The 23,040-nt window shown below is 40.8% G+C and overlaps 1 protein-coding gene and 1 long non-coding RNA gene across 4 annotated transcripts in view; one reads left to right on the top strand and one right to left on the bottom strand.

Moving 5' to 3' along the window:
- Window positions 1-21,825, top strand: part of dpr11 (defective proboscis extension response 11) — a 69,902-nt gene extending 48,077 nt beyond the window's left edge. For all 3 annotated transcript variants that reach the window (XM_089461978.1, XM_089461975.1, XM_089461974.1), the window contains 6 exons: window positions 7,530-7,774; window positions 11,025-11,095; window positions 15,416-15,576; window positions 20,127-20,335; window positions 20,811-20,916; window positions 21,500-21,825. In XM_089461978.1, the coding sequence (XP_089318104.1) occupies window positions 7,530-7,774; window positions 11,025-11,095; window positions 15,416-15,576; window positions 20,127-20,335; window positions 20,811-20,916; window positions 21,500-21,615 (908 nt within the window). In that variant the 3' untranslated portion in view covers window positions 21,616-21,825. The remainder of the gene's footprint in view (window positions 1-7,529; window positions 7,775-11,024; window positions 11,096-15,415; window positions 15,577-20,126; window positions 20,336-20,810; window positions 20,917-21,499) is intronic.
- Window positions 11,921-13,724, bottom strand: LOC149270466 (uncharacterized). The gene is made up of 2 exons (XR_016268539.1): window positions 13,630-13,724; window positions 11,921-13,523 (listed from the first exon to the last, which is right to left on the bottom strand). It is a non-coding gene; the product is annotated as an uncharacterized LOC149270466 (long non-coding RNA).
- Window positions 21,826-23,040: the final 1,215 nt, after the last annotated feature.

Below are 23,040 nucleotides of genomic sequence, written 5' to 3' on the forward strand. Positions count from 1 at the left end.
ATCAAATGCAGCAGCTGGCTCTGTTGTTTGTCGTCTGTTGTCCGTTGTACATATAAACCCAAACATTGGTTGCTCCGTTTATTTTAGGGCATAATTAAAAGCAGCTAATGCTGGAAAAGCACACTATCTACGTATGCGCACATGGTCTACATATCAAATATTTACGGCTGTCACAACAACATTTTCCCACACTGTCTCTCTCTCTCTCTCTCTCTCGCTTTGTCTGTCTCGCAGTCAATCTGTCTCTTTCGATTGCTGTTATTTAAAAATATGTCAAAATAGGCTGCATCGCATGCAAATTGCATAAATTGAGTTAATTTGTGGCCAAACACAAAAATATATTTATATATCAATATTTTTTTAAATGTCTGCCAATAAGTAAGTAAAAATTTACTACTTAAAGCCATGGCTAATGGCTGAATATATTGCATCTACTGGCAGTAGAGACATTATCTAACACCATGAGACATACATGTGTATAACTACGTCTACATATTTGCTAAAAATTCCCATTTATTGCCAGCGAAAGTATTTCAATGCAATTGCTTATAAAAATGTTTCATATGAAGTTTGTATATGCATGTGCATAGTTTACTTAAAGAGAGACTTTAATAACTCAAATAACGACTACTTCTCTAGCTCTCAACATGTTTGATGTGCAGTTTCCAGTCCCATCTTCGGCCCTGCCCTCAATCAAATGCTTTTATTTGAGCCCAAGTTGCAGCAGAGCTGGAGCAAAGGACAAGCGACGTCTATGAGCAGAGATTGAGGGAGCTACAGTGCCTGTCAATCATAACGAGCCAGCCCAGTGGCACGCCTCACAAGGCAAGGCCAAAGGATAACACAGACAAGGACAGAGGTGGAAAAGGAAGGGGCGTACCTTCAAATTGGATTTGCCACGTTACAAGGCGTTAACATACGCAAAGCACACACGCCTGAGCTTGTTTCAACTTTTTTTTTTTGTTTTTTTTTTTTTTTTTTTTTTTTGTCAGAAGTTTTCGTACGTTGATGATATGCAAATACACAGGCAGCAAATTTGAGGCTGGACCCGTACTGCGGTGTGTGTATGTGTGTGTGGCCCGAAAAAGATATGAGCCATGCATGAGCTTCTAATAACACGCAGAAGAGCCGTGTGCGATGCGAGCGCCGGCGAATGTCGATACTCAGGAACAATTATTACACAGTGCAAAGGCGAGCGCGAGCCGAGGAGCAGCAGGAGGTGCAGCTGGCGGAGGGGGAGGAGCACAAAGCAAGTCGCATAATTGCTGCCTTCCGGCCTTTTGAAAACTCATTTCCGGTTTGGCTGCTTCAGCTGCTGCAGCTGAATGTAAATTCTATGCCAATTTGTCGTTAGTCAATACCTCTCACTCACACACACACACATGCTTGCTCTCTTTCTTTTTCGCTTTGTGTGCGTGTGTGTGTGTTTTTCCAACATTAATTAACCCTAATTAAGTTCGCTAGTGCCGGACCGAGTCGACAACGCGGCTAGCTGCAAACGTATCTGTGTCTCTGTCCCTCTCTCTCTCTATCTCTCTCTCTCTCTCTCTCTATTGCTAGCCGTATCTGTAGCAGCTAAATATACAAAGTGTGTGCGGTATTGCTTGGCAAATGCTTTTGGGGCATTTCCAGTGAAAATGTTAAGCAACTGCCGCAGCGAATGTCGAACAAAGTTACTTAGTTAGTGCCGTGAAGGGCTGCGGGCAATTTTGTGACATTTAACAAGCATTTATTTAAACTTTTCCAGCCCTGTGTGTATTTGTGTGTCTGTGTGTGTGTGTGTGTGTGTGATTACTTCTGTGTGTCTACATCTGCAGTGTAAAACGTTTAATTTAAGTATGGAAACTCGTGTCAGCTGCAGCAGCTGTAAATAACATCCGGTTATGCGGATACTCGAAATACGAGCAAGAGCATCTCACAGTTTCTTGTAGTTGTCATCGTCGACTTTGCTGCGTATATCCTTAAGCTTGCGAATCTTTACTGCGTGCGTGTGGGTGTGTGTGTGTGTGTGCGTGTTTACTGAGTGTGTGCTGTGTGCTCTCATGTACTGGCCCCGTCGTGTTGCCGAAATTGATATTTTAATTAATTTTTCGTACACAAAGTTCTGTAAACTAATATATATAACTTTTCAAAATGACCAACTTTTACCTGAGCCAAACACACGACAGCAACAACAAGTTGTTTCATCTTTTCATTTTTGGATATATAAATATATATATATATATATATATTTTTTTTTTTTTGATTCATTAATATACTGCCAGAAGCAGTTTGTCTCCGTGGAGCTGTACTAACGGAATGAAGGGCAATATATGCGAGAGTTTACATTGCAAAAATTATATTATATATCGCTATGAATCACTGAATAGAGCAAAACTTAAAGCATAGGAAAACTGCTCCTCATAGAGCAGCTTTAAGGAGTGACGTTGCTAAAAAATTAAAATCATATTGAAGCAACGCAATGTGGGTTCATAAGTCTTTCTCTCTATCTCCCTCTCAATATCTATACCTATCTTTCTCTCTTTCTGTCTTTACCTCCCTAGCTTTTGCTCCAGTTCCCTCTCACTCTCTCTCTCTCTCTCTCTCTCTCTCTCTCTCTCTCTCTCTCTCTCTGACTCTCTATTTACTCACTTTCGTTATTTCTATCTACCTCCCGCTCTCTCTCGTCTGTCTCTCACTCTTTACCCTCGCCCTTTATCTCTCGCTCTATCACTGCATCTTTCACTCCCTCGCTCTATAACTCTATCTCACTTTCTCTCTCTTTCTCACACACACAGTGAGCCTCGCCCGTATTTTTCTCTCCAAGACAACATCGATTTATAGGAATACTTGCCTAGCTCTGCATTCCTAAAGCATAACTCGCTCTTTTCCCATTTTCTTCTCTTGCTTATCCAGTTGTACTTTGTTCAGCACTCTTAACATTCTTAACAAAGCTTACACAGTCTATCCCTTGTTATTATTCGAAGTGTGGATGTTTAATATCAATTCTCTAACGGGTTAGATCGAACTTATGGTAATAATTGTGGCAGCCATTCGTATTTGGGTGGCTAAGTGGAAGACTTATGTCCAGTTTCAGTATTTGGGGCAACATGGGCCGCAAGAGGGACCACAACAAGGACCACAACAAGGACCACAGCAAGGACCGCAACCAGGACCGCAACAAGGACCGCAGCAGGGTCCACAGCACGGACAGCATGGGGGCCCGCAGCATGGTCCGCAGCATGGTCCGCAGCAAGGTCCACAGCACGGACTGCAGCAGGGGCTGCAGCATGGCCCACAGCAACCGCCACAGCAACTGCCGCAGCCTCCGCATGGACCACAACAGGGTCCACAGCACGGGCCGCAGCAGGGTCCGCAACAGCAGGATCCGCAGCAAGGTCCGCAACCGCACGGTCCACAGCAAGGTCCACAGCAAGGGCTGCACATCTTCAATTCGCTAACTGAAATCAAAGAGGATACATTTGAAAAGATCCTACGAAATGCATTTCACATCCTGTGCCCAATGCGCTCACCTTCAACCCGTCAGAGAATTGAATATTGTTTTCGAATTTCGTGTCTGTGTATACAAATTTCAACACTATGAATGAACACTGTCAACTTAACATATACTAAAAAGTTCATTTGATATATTTTATTTTGCTTTTAAATGATTTTATTAATACAATATAATTTTATTCCTGAGCCCATTCAAAGTCTTAGCTTGAATAATTTCTAATTTGTCAAATTTTTTCCGGAATTGCATGAGAAAGACAGCAGCAGGAAGAATACACGGTATCTCCGAGTCGAGCACCGACTCAGACTTTACTGCTCGCTTCAATTTATTTAGAAACTCCCAGTATTACGCATGTTTCCTTGTGTTGAGCTGTTTTACATTAGTTCCCAAATCTTCAATTTGAGTCGTAGTTTATTCCCGAGCTCGAAGTGTGTTTCTCCTCTATAGAATTGGCAGCATTGTTGTCGAATCTGGCTGCAGTTCATTTTCCAAAAAAGAGCCCAAGCAAAGCCTCTGAAAATTGTCTGAGTGCCAGCTGGCCGAAGGGCAGGACAAAATTTGTGTTTGGCTTTGACAAATCACACACTGCTCCTGTCGTTCAACCGAATGGCGATAGCCCGCTTTGGTGCCACGCCTTCGCCCAAGTCCGCCCAGTTGCCAGCCCAGCCTCTCATTCCAGTTGAAGCGGCGAAGTCTCCAGCTTTTGTCACTGACAATTGAATGGCTTTGATCTTTTCAACGCGCCTTCAATTTTCCCGTGTCGATTGCACTGAGTCCCAGATGTATGAGTGTTACTCTCTCGCTGTGTGTGTGTGTGTGTGTATTGCCTCTGGCTGTGTGAGTGTGTGTGTGTGAGCGAATGTCATGCAGGCACTCGTGCGTCTATTTGTCAGCGGCGCAAAGGCGATAGGCAGGACTCGCCGATACGGCACTGGCAATGGCATTGGATGCATGAAACCTTTTGTCAATTACGGCGGACGCCAACTCTGCTTCTACTTTTTGTGCCACAGCTACATGTCACACACCCACACACACACATTGTCACACAGACACACGTGGGGCCACACACTCTGCCACTGACAGGCATAAAATAGGCAAAAATGGAATGATTGCTGATTTCTGGTACAGACGAGTGCCTCGGGCAGGTCTCTCATTCTGGCTGACTGAGAGTCGTGTATGGGCAAAACATATCCGCCGCACTGAGCACCGCTGCACCCCGTTCCCGCGCCCCGTTCCACTTAAATTGACTGACGCCGGTGACGCTCATCGTCGCGTCGCCCATCAAAAGGGACACAGCAATTAAATTGACGTACGAGTTGTCAAACTCAAATTCATGCGCCCTTTTAATTGGGGCACAAACACGGATCAAATCATTTAGCCACGGCCCTCGAACCATGGCCCATAGCAGATTTTTTGCATATCGTTTCGAATTTTATGCAATTCGTTTGCTTTTCTACACCAATTTTAGTTTAGTTTGTCGAAGAGGAAGACGAAACTGATGAAGATGATAATGATAATAATTGAATAACAAGGCCAACAAATATCATAGTAATATTCTAAGATTATAAAGATTAATTGAGAATTTTATGCCATTACAAGACTAGATTTTAATTTGATTTAAAAAATAAAATAAACTGATAATAATTATTTGGCCCTATATTTTATTCTTCATTATATTTGTATATTTAATTTCATTTCCATATTTTAATTCACCTTTAAATATATTTTCAGCACTTCATATATTGATTGAATTATTTAAATATATTTGTTTTATTCATATACATATATATCACTTAAATAAATATTGATTTTGTGAGCCTATTTGTATGCATCATATTTTGGTTTTCAATTAGTTTAATCCCTGGCTCAGTGCACAGTTTCAAATATGCAATCAAAGATGTTGGGAATAAAACAAAAAACACCCAAAAATTGATAGAAAATCACATTTTGTTGCCCCTTTTGTGGAGATTTTCCGAAAATTTCCATCTGACTGCGCATTGGGGTCAGGGCGAAAACCGATTTCAATTTGAAATGCAAATAATCGATTTGGCGATACGCAAATTTATAAACAACGCGAATAACTGAAACTGTCAGCTGCAGGCAGCGGTAGCGTCAAAGTCAAAATCCAATTGTCCCACTGGGCGGCCCCGTTGTATTACCAAGAAATTAATTTATATCGTAAAGTGGCTTGGCGCACGTCAAAACTGAAGTCAAATGCTGCACGAGGCGAGCTCCGGACGCAGCGAAACATTCCATTTGGAGCAATTGCCAGTTAATTGGCGATTTCGACAAATAACATGCGTAGCTGGCTGTGTGCGCTGTGCCCAATCGAATCACCATCGAAGCACCACCCTGGACCCACTCTCTGTGGGCTGGGTGGTTGAGTGCGTATTGCCAAATCATCGTCTGTGGCGCTGCCGCAAACAACAATCAATTTTAATGAACGCCATTCATTAAAAAAGTTTGCAGCGCAAAAATCAGCAGCATTGTGGGTGGTTGCTGCTGCTTATGGTCTTGGTGGTGTTGTTGCTGCTGAGTGGTGACGACGCGTGGAAGCCACTTAAACGGCGTTGATTAATTCGAAACCAAAAACTGACAGTCGCCACCAAACAATAGCACAGACACGCCATCTCCCGTCACCTGCAGCTGCTCTCTCTGTGTATGAGTGTCTGTATGCGTGTATGTGTGTGTGTGTGTGCGATTTTGAAGGTGTGGCAAGTCCTCTCCTGTCTGCCTGGCTGACTTGGCGGTTTTGTTAGGTGACGCGCTGCGGGTTCTCTGTGAATAAGCGCCAAGCGCATATTTGCCACATCGTCAATTAATGTTGTTGTTGCTGCTGTTGTTGTTGTTGTTGTTGACATTGTTATTGCCGTGGCCGTTGCTGTTGCTGTTGCTGTTGCTGTTGCTATTGCTGCCAGTGGCATTGGGGTCTTAATAAAGCGCAAGCAAGCGCAGTTTGTCAATTTCGACTGGCGCATAAAACGTGCCACGAAATTATTTATTCATTTCTGTCAAGAAATTTGACTAGGGTAGAAAAATTGGATTAAAGCAATATCTCTTCTAATTGCATTGATTTATTGTGGATGAAGATATAGCACAGCTCATAAAAAATTAATACATACATAAACTGTTTATGTGATGGAATGGAATAAATTGGTTTAATTGATTAATTATATACATATAAGCATAATTCATCAGAATCACTATATTAGATCTTACTAATGATCAAGGACTATTAGTTAGCTAACATATTCATTGCTTTCGAATATGTTTTACTTACAGTTGAAATATAAATATATATATAGTAATCTAGTAATGAGAGTGCGAGTGATTATATATGATCGAATATATCAATTGGAAACAAAAGAGTAATGACAGATCCCCACAGTCCATTATAGTTTAAGTTCGCATTGATTCAGGGAAGCATGCTGAAATGCATTTCCATTGAAATCTGAAGTCGAAATCTCCATATTCAAGCAAATATTAATATATAATTAAGGTAAACTGCTGGCCTTTTAAATTACATTTTATTCACATGTTAACATTCACATTCAGTATTCATACTGATATTACTCATTGAATATTTCTCCCTTGCGAGATATCGCTTTAAGACAGCAAGTTGTTTCTGGTATTTCATTAACTAACCGTATATATATATAAATATGTATATATAATATATAAGCCTTAGAGCCCAAACTACGTCATGTATAATTGAAATGCTTCACACCTAACAATTGAGCAGCTGTGTGAAATTCTTGTTAAGCTATGCTCATGCAACTTTAATGTGGCACGAACAGCTACAACATCGAATAATACAGTTCCAGCCTCAGCCCACCTGCACCGCCCACATGCTGTTAATCACACACCTATTGAAGCGCTTATCTCACGTGTGCTTTGTACGTGACAAAGGCTCCGCCCGTGGCTCAAATCGTGGCTCAAATTGTCATTTCGATTAACACGAATACAACTTATACATATACATAAATACATATGTGTATATATTTGGTTTTTCTGCTTTGTCCCAAATCAATTTCAGCATCGCATCCACAAACGAAGGCGGCGGCAACTGCCACGGCCGCAGTCACAGCTGGCTTCGAGGAGCGAGCGGTGGAGGCATCCTCGTCAGCGGCTCTGGCCTTACCGGCGGCTCAAGTGTCATCCCTGCTGCCCGAGGTGGGCGCCTTGTCGGCCACTGGGGTCCTGGTGGAGCCCTATCTGGACGGCTTTGCCACATCGAATGTGACCACGCAGATCGGCACACACGCCTATTTGCCCTGTCGGGTAAGTCGAGCAGCCTAATTGGTTTTACTGCTGCTGCTTCGTATTTCGTTCGTATTTCCATAATTTGTGGTTTGCTTTATTTGATTTTTATTATGTATTGTATGTTTTTTTCTTGGATTGCGTGCTCGAGAGCTGCGTGCATGTTTTTATTTGTAATTATCAGTGCGCCACGCCCCCAACAGCCGCCCGCTGTTTGGCCATTAGCATCTCGTCCATAGGAAACGCATTAAATTTTATTGCGTAAATATTTACCGAACGACTCGAGCCTCGAGGCATTCGGCCATGAGGTGTGACCGCGTCGTGTATTTAACACAAAGCTGAAAAACAAATGCCACCAATTTATGCCAACGGGCTGGCAGTGGGGCAGGCTAGGGGCGGGCTCGGGCTCTCTGTGTTTGCGCAGGTGTTTAAAGGTCAACGCCGTCCCACAGGCAGTCGAACATGCAAATTGTTTGCTTAGAGCTTGTAAATATTGTATTCCGCCCACCCACGAGCCGACGCAACCGTAAGCTCAAATTAAATTTACACAAATTAGTTTTATGGCATTACGTGCTTTGTCCAAATTCAACAAATGATATTATATCCTATCATCTGAGCTGCAATCGAATAAACCAGAAGGAAATGCCTAGATAAATAAAAACAAATATGTTGATTAAATTGAAAACGAAATTGCAACAAAAATAAAAAAATAAAAAATGTCGAACAATTGAATGTTCTGGAAGTTGTTTTTTGAATTATCAAAAATTACAGTTATATTGTATTTGTTATTATTAATTATTTTATTTTTTGCTTTTATGTTATTTAAGCAATCAATGATAATTCACAAGCTAGTGAAAAGTCATATTATTCGTATCTGAAACTCAAACATAATATATATAAATCAAAAAATAAGCGAAATATAAAAAAAAATACATAAAACAAATACAATGTAACAATAATAAAATAATTAAAAATGAATAAAAATAAAAAATACTAAAAAAGAAAACACTTCAAATAAATGAAAAACAAAAAAATATATATATAGATATGGTATAAAAATTAAAAATATATAAGATATATATATACAAATAAATAATACTAGATTAAAATAAATTAACATTATAAACAAATAAATAAAATAAAATAAAATAATAGCAATAATAATAATAATAAATAATTTAAAAATTAATACATATAAAAAATACTAAATAATAAAAAGTAAAAAATATATAAAAGAAACACAAAGACTCTCCACAAGTTCAGCTAGCCAATTGGACCTCCAATTGGAACTCTTCATGCTGTTCAAGCATACAGTTATTTTGTATATATATTCACATCTTATTCCTAGAAACATTGAATTTATGTATAAGAAAAACATATATTATTATTTCTTCTGCTCTTCCAGCAACCATTATTCAAATCAAATGATAACTGACTCACATTTTCCTGATTATATGTCTGCCTTATATACTAAATATCTAAATATCCCCAGGCTGTGCCGCCTGTAACAAATTGTAATTATCACGCCCACTCCAAGTCATCAATTTTTGACATGCCTTTGACTTTCGGAGAGGCAATGAGAAAATGAAAGTCAAATTCTGGTCCGGCTGGCAGACAAATTGTGGAATTGGCCATTAATCGTGTGGCAGGCAGAGGCGACTGCTGGCACTTGAAACTGCGGCATACATTTAATACAAGGCAGGGCAAGGCATCTTGTGCTGTATATTTAACAAAGAGAAGCAATGCTAATTTTTCGTTGTCATGGTCAATTAAGTGCCGGCACACCGAGCCCAGCTGCCACATGCCCCAGCATCCCCCAGACCGTTCAATTTGAAAGGAACAAAAAATTAAAAGGTCGCATCTCGATGTTTGTCAATTATGGGCACTGCCATTCGCTTCGCACTCGATGCCCCACGTTGTGGGCGGTGTTGCATGCGGCTCTTTGTTCAGCTGCCGCATTAAGTGGCACAGTTGAGCGACGCTATGCCTCCTGTCGAGACAACGAGCCGACGAGCCAACGAGCCAACGAGCCAACGAGCCATCGAGCCAACAAGCGAACAAGCTAACAAGAAAGCCAACGGCTGGTCGAGCCGCTTTCAAATTTGCGCTCACTCCTGTCGCTGTCAGCTGAAGGACGATGAGTGCCGGCTTTGACTACGCTCAGGTAGCAATTGGGTTATTTAAAGTACTCCAAGCACAGCTTATTGTATTTCCACCCCTCCTTTCTTAGCAGTGCATGTGTGTGAGTGGCCTTGCGCTCAGTGTGCTCGGTTCTTACAGTGCCTGTGGTCTGAATCGAATGCAACATGAATTTAATTAGAGAATATTTGCACCATAATTAAATCTGCTAGCTGGCGCCCAAACGAGTCCATTACAGCCGAATTACAGGCCAGATTGTTGTACTGGCATCTACTGCTGTTCACATATTAAATGACAAAGTGTCGAATGGCCAAAATAATTTCCATGTAAATTTCGAAATCCAAATTTGGTCAGCTGTGTGTGTGTGTGTACTTGCGACTATGCGTGTGTGCGTGTGCTCTAAATGCATTTTAGATTTGCAAAATACGACACATTTCGGTAATATCTGGGTGGTATGCAGCTAGTTGGGTCTTTGTTGACTGCTTGATGAGCTCCATATACATTTGGGTATTTAATTTCATTTCAATGTTGTTCCAGTGTCTGAGCTTTGTTTGTCAAGTTTCACGTTTTGCAACACTAATCTACTCTCTGTCTGTTCGGCTGCCTCTTGATTAATTTACTACCCAACCAGGCTCAATATATGATCCTACCTACCTTCCACACTTGTTGCTCCGTAAGTGCGTCCAAATGTGCATTTGAGTTTGTAATAAGTCCTTAATCAGCTCCGGCTCTTCCTTGGATATTTGTAAGGCTTTAAGTCAAACGCGTTTAGGGTTTTACTTTTGAGAAAATACGTCTGTGATATAAATGAAATTGTGAATAATTAAGAGTTTTTAATATTATTATTTAATAAACTAATTGACCAATGAAAAAAAAATGAAACTAAAAATGAAAAAAAAATAAATAAATAAATAAATAAATAAATAAAAAATGAATTTAAATAAATAAATACATACAAAATGAAACAAAATAATTAAATTAAATAATAACTAACATTAAGTAAATAATATATCTAATTTATATAATATACCTTAAATTGAGCTTGAAGACTTTTACTTTTATTATATTTAATATACCAAAGCATTTTAAAACATTTTTATTAACTTCTTCAATCCATTTGTTTTTCACACAGGTTAAGCAGCTTGGCAACAAATCCGTTTCCTGGATTCGTCTACGTGATGGCCACATTCTCACAGTCGACAGGTAACTATTACCCAAATATGGCCAACTAAAGAAGTAATTATGAGTTTCAAATTCAAACTGATTTTTGATGGGATCCATCTGCTCAATTGTCTGGTATCGTGTGTCATCTATGTTAAGTGCGCTATCACGAGGATTTGCTCGCTTTGACACCCAATGAGGAGATGCTTCGAGTATATGCATTGGCTTGATATTCATTTCAAAACGGCATTTGCAATGCAAGAGGCTTATGAATACATTAAATCAAATCAATTCAGCCTAATGAGAGCATTCATCATTATTATTGCATTGTGCCCGGTGGTTCGCTTAGGCATCTGAATACTAATGAATTCACAGTGAATGTCAGCAGTGTGCAGCCAGTTGATAACTTCAAAATGTCTATTCTCGTCAATGCCTCTAGCCTGAGTGGGCGTGTCTACGTATGTGGGCGACAGCTCAGACATCGCACGTAGACATGTATGCATTTATGGCTCAAATTATTTCACGCTCAAAGCATGAGAATAATTAAGCCTATTTTCAAATTATTAACTAAATATACCTGCAGAGAATCCTACAATAGACTGAAACTGATTGTGGACTTGCACTTGATATTCACAATTCAGAAACAATGGCTTATTTAAGTAAAACCCTGTTGCTATACTCAATTCATTTAGTTGTGATTATTAAATGAAAATATTTCAGATAAATAGATAGCATTTTTATGTATATAGATATATATATATATATTTTTTTTTTTTGCAATATACAAGATGGAATAATTTGCATCCAAAAAGAGACTCATATAAGAAGAGTTTCTTTTACTCAATTAAAATGCGAACACACACTTCATTAGCTGCAAGAAATACAATAATGGAACATAAAGAGTATTTATTTATTCTAAGTGGAAAGTATGTGCACACGAGTGCGAAACGCAGCTGGGGGGTGCCAGTTTTTGTATTTTTATAAGACCCTTGTCGTATTCGATGCTCTGAAATTGTCGCAATGCAAAAACAATTTGCAGTAAATTGAATGAAGTGTGCCAAGTGGCAACGTGTATTTCAATTTCAATCTGTGTGTCCAATAACAAGCCAAGCATTGCGTCAGGTGAGTTCTCAATGAAGCCAGTTTGCAACGAGTACGCATCTCTCTCTCTCTATATATATATATATACATATATGTATCTCCCTCTCTCTCCTTTCTCTTTGTGTGTGTGCTTGAAATGCCCTTTCATGCTCTGACATGCGAAGCGGAAACACAAGTGTGTGCAATTTCATTGCATTTTTCGAAATCCAGCAAAACTTTGCTTCAAAGTGGCCACGTCTTCAGCTGGGTTCCTCTGCTCCTTTTTCCATTCTGTTCTCCTTTAATTTTTTTTTTCTCTTTTCGGACTGCATGCTGTTTTAGTCAACGTTTGCTGTGTGTGTGTGTGTGTGGGGTGGAAACATTTCCAGCTTATTACTTTGATAGAAAAGTAAAACCAATGAACCTTTCACATTAGATAAGGCGGCTGCCTGTTTGTCTGCCAAACGGATGAATGGCTGCTCCCGAATGAATGAGTGTCCACACAGCAAGGATATATGAATGGGCACACTATCCGACAGCGAAAGAGAGACAGAAAGAGAGAGAGAGAGAGAGAGAGAGAGGAAGAGAGAGACAGACAGCTCGATAGACAGTCAGGATAGTTGCAGCTGCAGCTGATGCTAGGCAAACACAGGAGGACCATTGAAATTAAGCCCAGATAGTGTCCTTACTGATTGCTTCCTGTGCGCCGCCGTCTGCTTTCGCTGCAGAGCCACTTCCGTCCTGGGTCGACTGTGTGCGTGTCCTTTCCTGCTCCAGTGTCTTATGTCACATTTATCTAGAAAGTTTTCTTATTCTGCTGAGCTCCGCAAGTATCTCACAGCCCACACACATAATGGAAATAGATTTGAGAAAAAAGTTTCAGCCACTGTCACGTTGCAGCAGCGCCCTGCTCACTCCGTGTCCCGCTCAGCCAGGAATGTGCATTGTATAATAGCTCAAATGATGTGTTTACACTTTCATATAAATGTCACGTGCTTGGTGCCTTTTGTTTGCCCGCTGGACGCATCCCCCCCTCACCCTTTGAATTTATTGCCTTCGCACAATAGATTACTTCTGTTTGCACTTGGCCCCATGTCCACACAAATACATACACTATATGCATACATATATATACATATACACACTCACATACATATGTGCGTACAACGATATACATGTTACTGCTGCGAGACATTTCGGCCTGGCCCGTCCTGTCCTAACCCGTCCTGTCCTGTCCTGTCTTCGCTCGTCCAGGGTCCAGGGTCCAGGGCCTGGGTAATTATGTCCAGGTGTTGCTTGGCTACTTGTTATCTGTTATCTTCGCACCTGGGATGCATGTCATTTATTTACCTGGGGGACTACTTAATACGCAATCAGCCCGCAGACGGTGCTGTGAAACATATTCTTGGTAATTAAGGCAAATATTTATATATGACAGCTGAATGGAAACTTCTGCTTGTGGACTCCAACATTAGTTAGGCCAGAGTTCACTGTACCTTGCTGTGCTCACATATGCTTGCATTATGTATTCTCGATTCTTAAAAATGTATTCTAGGATAATATTATATATGTAAAATATGCGACAAGAAATCCTGAGAACACAATCAAAAATAAAATACATTATTTAAGCTGGCTATAATTTCTTTAACTTAGCCTAGACTGTGTCTCACTTTAATTCTTTGCTCATAAAGAGAGAGAACAAAAAAGCATTAAAAACTTGGCTATTCTTCTAAAATAATAACAATATCGTTAAGTAAAACTGCTTCAACTTTTCTATATCGTTTTTGTTTTTCAGTTTTAAGCCAACTTTTAGTAGGATGAAACCCAATCTCATATACGTAAATTTTTAGTGTTTTATTTATGCATAGTCTATGTAAAGCTATTTTTTTTTTTGTCATGTTCTGGAATCAGAAAGTCATGATGAAACTTTTTATGAAATCCACATTTTTTGTGCTTTCTATTGGAGTTCAGCATTAACTGCGAGTGAAAAACTTATGTTGTTACAGGTCACTTCCTGACACTTGGCCAAGAAAATGTCTACAAAACCGGACACGAGCCAAAGAAATGCAGTGAAGGGAAATGGAATGTTGTAAAAATATGGAAAATAATGTGGGGAAAACGGCAGCCGGTGCAGGGCAAAACTTAAAAACGAGATGAAAATTATAAAGTAACTACAAAATCTGGATAAGGAATACTGCTATAGTGGAAAAGCACAGTTGTGGATGGAGAGACTGAAAGGGGAATGAGACGAGGAGTGGGGAGTGGGGCGCAAAGGAAATGGTAAAAGTCATAAAATGTCGAGTTTTACGAGTGCAAAACGCAAGGGTCTAATCTGGGTTTAGTATCAAAACTTGTTAGTGCAAAGCGAAAGGAGTGAGGGTATACGAGACAGAGAGTGACAGAGAGAGAGAGAGAGAGAGGGAGAGGGTGTCTGGGGGAGCGGGTAAAAGGAAGAGGCCAGAGCTGAGAGTTTGAAGCAGACTGCCTAATAAGCAATGTCATCGCATGTGTGTTTGTGTGTGCGTGGGAGGGGTGGGGGTGGGTCAAGGGGACTTGGCGTGCTACGAATGCTTTAGTCGCAGCACTTTCAACTGGAGACGGAAGCATTTTTGCACTTTGCACAAATGGCAGAGGGAAATTTCCAAGCGAGCGCCGCACAAAAATATTGCAACAATGACATTAAATGCAACTTATTTCAGTGGACCCACTCACCATCCAGCCACCCAACCACCCAGCCACCCGGCAGCCACCCACTCATTTGCATGCTACGCAATTGTTGTTTGCTGCATACAGTTCATACACAACTTTGTTGTAGTTGCAGAGAGACAGGGAGGGAAAGAGAGAGAGAGAGAGAGAGAGATAGGAAGAGTTGAGGGAGCATGAGGGGCCTTTGTTTAAATGCCGCAACTAAATAACTTTGAGTGTCTTTTGAGTGGCCATTAGCAGTGGAGCTTAGCGCGTAAGTGGGCCTGTATTTATTGTCGTTGTTGTTGCTGTTGTTGTTTCCTTGCCACTTAACAGTGTTGCACATGCAACATGCCTCGCATTAACTGCTCTTTGCATTCGGACTCTGTTCCCCTTCTGTGTAAGCCAGAGGATTCGTTTAAGCTCCTAGTGACATTTTTTGATACTGTGGGGGCGGCAGCTGCCTCTAATTGTTGTGAAGCTGATAGATCGATACCAGCTGCAGCGATAAACATTGCTTGCTAATTGTATTGGAATAATATTTACATGTAACGAGATAGATATATTAACTCATTTACATATCTCACTCCATTGCAGAGCCGTGTTCATTGCGGATCAGCGCTTCCTCGCCCTCAAGCAGCCGGATAAATACTGGACGCTGCAAATCAAATATGTGCAGGCGCGGGATGCGGGCACCTACGAGTGCCAGGTCTCGACCGAGCCGAAAGTGAGCGCGCGCGTGCAGCTGCAAGTTGTTGGTAAGTGGCGACGTCCTTGGGCAAGGACATGGACACAGACACAGACACGGACATGGGCAGGAGCCCGAGCCTAGAACTAGTCCTTGGGCTGCTGCGAGCCAGAGCATATTGAGCGCATGCAATTAAGGCATTATACAGAAGGTCAAGCAGCGGCAGCAAGCAGGCATACATTTACTACATACATACATATAGCTTATATACATATATAATATACAAATACACATAAATGTGGGGAAAAGTTTTGTGGCTGAACCTTGGCCCAGGGCGACGTTATGCACAACTGAACAGGAACACAGACAGACAGCCGAAAAAGAGCTGCTCAGCAGGGGGCGTACGTGTGGCTGGGGGTCAATGGGTCACACACACACACACACACTTGCCTGGAGATCTTTGCATCTTTCATGCGGCTGCTGCATTCGCAATTGCTCACAAAATTGCATTCAAATTGCGGTGCCTGCTGCATTTCCATTGAAAACTCTTTTTTGACCAGAGCAATTTTTGACCAAGTTTTTTAACGAGAAAACTTTTGTGTGAGCTTCACTTCTTGGGTTTGTTAAGCACACACAAACACACACACACACACACACACATGAAGGCACACTTAAGGCACAGTCTAAAAAAGTTAATTAAATTTCATGTTTGCTCACACAAAACACTCACACACACAGACCCACACACAGACCGAGGCACACCGCACACATAAACTAACTCACAAATGACCAGTGTGTAGGCGCCTTTGGGGTTAAATAAAATTGGAAGCGAGCCTGTGTATTGCTCACTTGTAATTGATAATAAATGCTTTGAACACAAGCTGAATGGATGAAAGTTTGTGCACAAGTTTTAAGTGCTGAATCTATTTAAAAGAAAACACAGAAAAGCTGCAGCTGGGGAAAATTAGAATAATTTTTTGAAAGGAAACTTGGAAATCAATTAAAAGACCTAATACCTCTATGTGATATATTACTACACAGATTTGCAATCATTCGAATTTTTCTGTTCTGATTCTATTTTATTCCATTTACAGTCCTAATTTATGCATATAGCTTTGGGAAGTAAAGTCGAAAAAAAACGAAATGTAGTTTCCTTGCTAATAGCCGAGTTGATTATAATTTTATACAAAACACTTTAACTTTTGCGTGAAACAAGATAACGAGCAAAAACTAATCAAACCCAATAGAAAAATCCGCAAGGATATGGCGAGCGCAAAGGATGCTCAGAGCAGACTCGATAATGCGCTGCCAAAAGTGATTTTCGCATTTCCGGTTGAGCTAATTTGTATGCTAAGCACTTGTTCCCCATTGTGTATATTCCCGCGTGTGTGTCTGTGTGTGTGTACGGTAGTGTGACTAACAACGGGACGTTACTGTAAGGTAACAGCAGCGTCCAACAGGTATTTCAGCGTTTCGGCAACCGTTGGACAAGGCCTGTCGGACAGCTGCTCCATGGTTTGGTGAGGGGCGTGGCAGCGGGGTGCCGAGGGAAGGAGTTGTGGTGAGCAGCGGGTGTAAATTATGTATGCGCGGCCACATTTTGCGTTAATCTAACGACAAGTTGAACGCATAAAGGATTTCTATGCGTGCCACACACAATGGATGTGGCCCAGGGCAGGGTCAGGGGCAAGGGATAGAGCGGGAATCACAGCTGCAGGCTTCAGCCATTTTTTTCTAGTTTGGCCCCAGAAACCGGGCAGCGGTCCATTATTTGCAGTCATTTGGCACAGTGCTGGCTTTGTCTGGCTGCTGTTGGCTGCTCTCCTCTATGGCTCGCCCTTTCCTCAGCTCCGTCTCATTTTCTCTCATCAGCCATAACCATTATCGGCAGCACCTAGTTGCCTAGTGGCTGCTCAATGCTTCCTCAGTTTTTCCTCTAGTTGCTCGCTTTGTGGCTCTGCTCGTTTTTTGATTTTGTGCCTTGCCATGTAATTTGTATTTATTGCATCGTTTTGTCTGTGCAAACGACTAAAACTCCCTTTGCATGTTGTCGATTTGCGAACCTCCCGCCCCCCCCCCCCTCTGTCTCTCTCTCTCTCTCTCTCTCTCTTTTGCTGTGCCCCAATTGCCAATGTATTTTATGCTTGGCTCCGTTTGCTTTTCGCCTGATGCTTGATTTCTGAGCCCTCTTGGCCGTTGGCTCGTTGGGGTAATGGGATCGTAGTTTTCGGTCAATTTGTTATGCCAATGTGTGTTTGTGTGTGTGTGTATGTGTGTAAATTTGTTTTTTTTTTTTCCTTATTGGTTAAACTGTCAGTTTCTTTGGCTTCGGCTCATTTGGCTGATGTTTCAGCAGCACAATGACCAAAAAATAGAAACCTCTGCGGTTACACGATTTATCGAATGTTCTATCGAACATCTATGAAAGGTGTTAAATCATGGAACTCTCTCAAAATGGAACAGCTGCTGGTATTTGTTTTAGTTTTGCACATTTCAAATATACATATCTCCTCGCATCCATCTAATCTTTCCAAATACACCAAAAAGCTTTTCACACACAAAATTCAATTTCGGCCCATTGTGCGTTAATACACGCACCCGCACACACACTCACGCACACAGCCATTCGAAATGAATGAATTTATTTTTTTCTGCATCATTGAACGACAAACTAGATTTGGTTTTATGAGATTTGTTTTCTGCTCATCTCGCTGGGCTGCCAGCGCCGCCTCCCATTCATTTACAGAGGGAATTTGGCTCTGTTCGGGCGCTTATTTAATTTGCTGCTAATCTTATATGTTCAAAGCCGATGCTTTGTGGGCCTGGATGTCAACTGTTTTTGCTTTTGACGCTTTTGGTTTTTATCTCGCCATCAAGAGTGACAATTCCGCCGTAATGCTTACGGCCAGCGGCTGCCTCTGCACATAGCCGGGCTGCACATTTCAAACTTAACTAATTTCCCTAAAAGCATTTGGCAATAAACCCAATTAATTTAAGTTGCTGTAATTCGTTTCACACTATGCCACGACCCACCCCTCTCCTTCCCCCGCACGAATTTCTTTCTTTTTGCTCAGCTGAAAATTAGCTCAAATTGTGAAAGTTTTCTTCTCTTTTTCCCTGTTCTTCTTCTCTGTGGTTTCGTGGCTTTCCTGGCGCTTATCGCTTAGCTAATCCCCAATCTGAATACTTCCATAATTAACTTAAACGAAGCCCATTCTTATAAGGAACAACGTTTTGATAGCGGTTTATCGCATAGAATTTTTCATTCTGTTTTTTTTTTCTCTCTCTCTCTATCTCTTTTTTGAGACCTTGAAATAGAATTTTACTGTATGCTGTATCTTGATTTTCCAAACTTCCAAATGGATTTTTTTTTCTTTTTAATACAAATTTGATTTTGTTTTTATCTAGAAAGTTTAATACTCCATCATCTTTTCTGATTGATTTTTATTCATAAATTATTTATAATCTCTTATGCTCTGTGCTCTTTCTCAATTATGAGAAAAGTCTGTGGTTGATTGAATTAAAATCTGTTAACTGGACTATGCAAATATTTTAGTTTAGCTGATTAATATTTAAAGCCTAAACTAACTTCAGATTTTAAATCTCTACTCAGCCTATGCTATGCAATTTCTGCATAGAAATTTGTACATAAATATATTTATATATTTATTTTGTTTTATTTAGTTTTTCAAATAAAAATGCAGAGTGAAATTCTTTGTGGTTGGGCCAAGGGACTGTGGCTAATAATATTGCATATCCTTTTAGCTGCGACGCGCAGCCACAGTCAAGCAACTGGAAAACCAACATGCACAGCGCGACAATTTTGACAGGCTGACACAGTTTGGTGTCAAACCAAAGGCAAAGAGGCTTCACACACATACTCATACGCATACGCATGCACATATGCTGGCACATGCATGCGAGTAGACAGAATGTTGTGCGAATTCTCGGCACATTCAATTTGCGCAGTTTTGTGTGTCTAACAGCAGTGTAAACCCGGCGTATACGTGATTTTGTCGAATTCGCTAGCGCACGTCGCCGTTGGCCAGCCAGTTGAGCATGGTCGGTCGCGGGGCGGGGCGGGGCGGTAGCAGTCTACAAGAAACAGCGCGTGTGATGTGCAAATGTGTGTGTGTGTGTGTGTGTGGGGCAATAATTTGAACTTGCGTCCATGTATTTTTTATAGCATTGGAACTCGCTTTTTGACACAACTTGCCACAGACAGCGGCATAGTTTGTTATGCATGTGCGTGCCTCTCCCTTATGAGTGTGTGTGCGTGTGTGTGTGTGTGTGTGGGGGTAACTGATGGCAGCAGTAAGTGAAAAATTGAAAAGTGAATTCGGCACAGCGCAAGCTACGCCCCCTGCCCCCGCCCCCTGCCTCTGCCCCTGCCACTGACTGCATGAAACGCGAAGGTGCGCAGATTTACGTGTGCGACGTGACTAGCAGCTGTTAATTCAATAGATTAGCGCCAATGTCACAATTTCATACAGGCACGCGCCGTGTTTGCCATTGAGTTTCACTCGTAATGAGCACCGTCATCATCTTCAGCAGCAGCATCATCAGCATCGTGCTCATTATTGTCATTGTATGTCTGATGGCGTTTGGTATTTGTTACAGTTCCTCGAACCGAAATACTCGGCGAACCGGATCGCTATGTCAAAGCTGGCAGCAATGTCGTCCTGCGCTGCATTGTGCGCGGCGCCTTGGAGCCGCCGACGTTCATCATGTGGTACCACGGCACCGAGCAGCTGGCCGCCGATTCACGACGCCATCGCACGCAATTGGACCCGAATCTGCCAGAGGCCAGCGGCGAAGGGCAGAGCACGGTGAGTTCCATCAATTGTTCCCTTGTTGATTTTAATTTAATTACACTTGATTTCAAATTTCGTTGCCCGTCTTCTGTCTACCATCTTCCGTGTTCCGTGTTCCGCATTCCGTGTTTTGGCCACGTGGCCACGTCCTTCGGCGTTCCGCATCAGCGAAATTACAATATTACTTCACACTGCTCGCATTTATGTCACATGCCAGCCACGCCCCAAAGCCGTCTTAAAGGCAAATGTCGTTGAAATGCTGCAAATTAGAGCTGACCTCCTGGCAGACGTGACTCGCAGACTCGTTAAATATTTAGCCAACGTGTCGCCGAGCTCGTCATAAGCGTTGCTCAGACCTGACATTTCAATTGCGATTTATCTCCAGCTTCCACGCCAGGGAGCTCTTTGCCTTGCATAAATACATTTATTGTACACAAATTTACATTTCTACATTTCTATTTCTCTTCCTGAAATCGCGTACCATACTCAGATCGGCTCATTAATCATCGAGTCGGCCAAGAAGCGCGACACTGGCAATTACACTTGTAGCCCGTCAAACAGTCCCAGTGCGACGGTCACACTCAACATAATAAATGGTAAGTATAATATATATATATATATATATATATATATGTGTATACAGATGACTCTTATATATGCAATTCAAACTAAAACTAAGGCAATGTCGGCTTAAGCTTGCCGAAAGCGAACTCCAAAATACTTTTATAGGCAAACTTTAAACCTATTTGAGGCAGATGGCATCTAACTGCTATTAGAGTGGAGTTAGACTGGCCGAGAATAATCAACATCCTTTAGGAATCAGGACACAGGCAACACAACTTATTTAGCTTTGTGTAGACCAATTTGAAATAATTTCCTAATGCTAAAATTTAGCCAAGTTTAATGAAGCTGCTAAGTATTAGGTTGCTATATATTGGAATGCTTTTGTACATATATAAAGGCTCTCTCGCTTATATTGCTTATAGCACTAAAATCTATACGAGCATTCATGAAGGTGGCTTGCGATGTGAGAATTAGTTTGGAGTTTGGAGAAAATATATTAGAATACAGATGATAAAATAATACTCTCGACTCTCGGCTTCTATTACTACTACTAGCATGCATATAAGATGACGCTCAACTTATGCCTGATACTTCATTCTTATTGCCTCTTTACAGGAGAATCATCGGCTTCGGCTGTGACGTCATCGGCCCCCATCACACGCGCATACACACTGTGCATTCTCGCTTTGCTGCTGAGTGTTTTCCTGATCGGCGTGGGACAACCGACATGACAAGTCCAGGGGGGAGGCGAAAGGCAGCTGAATTAAAACAAAAGACAGAACTGCGTGAAAAAGCTCATAGAAGCTAAAAAAAAAAAAAAAAAAAAAAATACAGCCAACAAACGTATATAAAAAATAAAAAACAGATTATAGAAAAGCTAAATCGAACAAAAAATATGCAGGAAATATTAAAACCAAAAAAAAAAAAAAAAAAAAACCAAATCGAGTGCATATTGTAATTGTAGTTGATTTTATCTGCTAACTTATCTGTAAGTAAGAAAAGAATCATGAAAGCAAGTCGAAAAGCTTCAGACAGGCAGCCATGGTAAGAGAATGCAACTAAATTGTAAGTACTACGAGCTCTAAGCAACTAGTCCTAAACTCTAACCTAAGCAGGCGAACGTATACACACGCGCATTTACAGAAATATATATAAATACATAATATATGTGTATATGTATGTCATATTTATGTATATGTGTATGTATATGTATATCAGTTTACATTTATGCACTGGCATTTGGTTGTTGTGTATTTGTGTGCGTGCGTGTGCGTGTGTGTGCATAAATGCATAAACGTAAATATTTATGCAACATCAAGTGAAATTGCAAGGATATTCTTATCAGCCAAAGCATTGCTATTCAGACAAACGGAAGGACAGCGAGCGAGTCCAGGCTCCAATCGAATAAAAAATAATTTTTGATATTTTCCAATAAAGCGCATGCAGTTGGGCAACTCGAATGCATTTTCATTGCAAAGTATTTACGAGTGCGCTCAAAGAGAAAGAGAGAGAGAGAGCGAGCGAGGGAGCGAAGCAGAGTGGGAGTGAGAGAGTCAAGCATGCTGCATTATTCAAAGGCTATCATGTGTCCTCTACCTTGTTTGTCTTCCATTCAGTTCAGCTCTGTGCATTGCATTTGAAACATTTCTCAATAGCCGCAGCACTTGGCTGCCCCACAGTTCATTTATTCCCAAGCACAAATCAATTTTATTATAAAAGAAACGATGAGAGCTATGCAACTAAGCTGCCAATTCGATTGAAAGCTGTTAACAATAATTTAAAATTTCCCGTAGAATAAATGCATTCGAAATGCTTTGGCAGGAACACAGAAAACTATGCAAAATGCCATTTCATATGCCATGTAATATTCAATACTTTTTTTACATAGCCCAGCTTAATTTGCGTTATGTTTGTAAAGTCACAAATACATTTGAACAGCCATATTTGGCCAGCTCTTATCTCGGCATAAAACATGTGCGAAACATACAGAAATTTACATAAAATAATGGATAAAATTATGACAAAAAAAAAAAAAAAAAAAAAAAAAAAAAAAATATATATATATATATATATATATATATATTGATTGAGAGACTCACATCAATTTGTATGTTAGCATTAAGATAAGTGTACATAAAAAAAATGAAAACAACTCT

Source organism: Drosophila arizonae, chromosome 2, assembly GCF_054131065.1.
Source record: "Drosophila arizonae isolate 15081-1271.41 chromosome 2, UAZ_ARI_1.0, whole genome shotgun sequence".
In the NCBI taxonomy this organism is placed as follows: domain Eukaryota; kingdom Metazoa; phylum Arthropoda; class Insecta; order Diptera; family Drosophilidae; genus Drosophila; species Drosophila arizonae.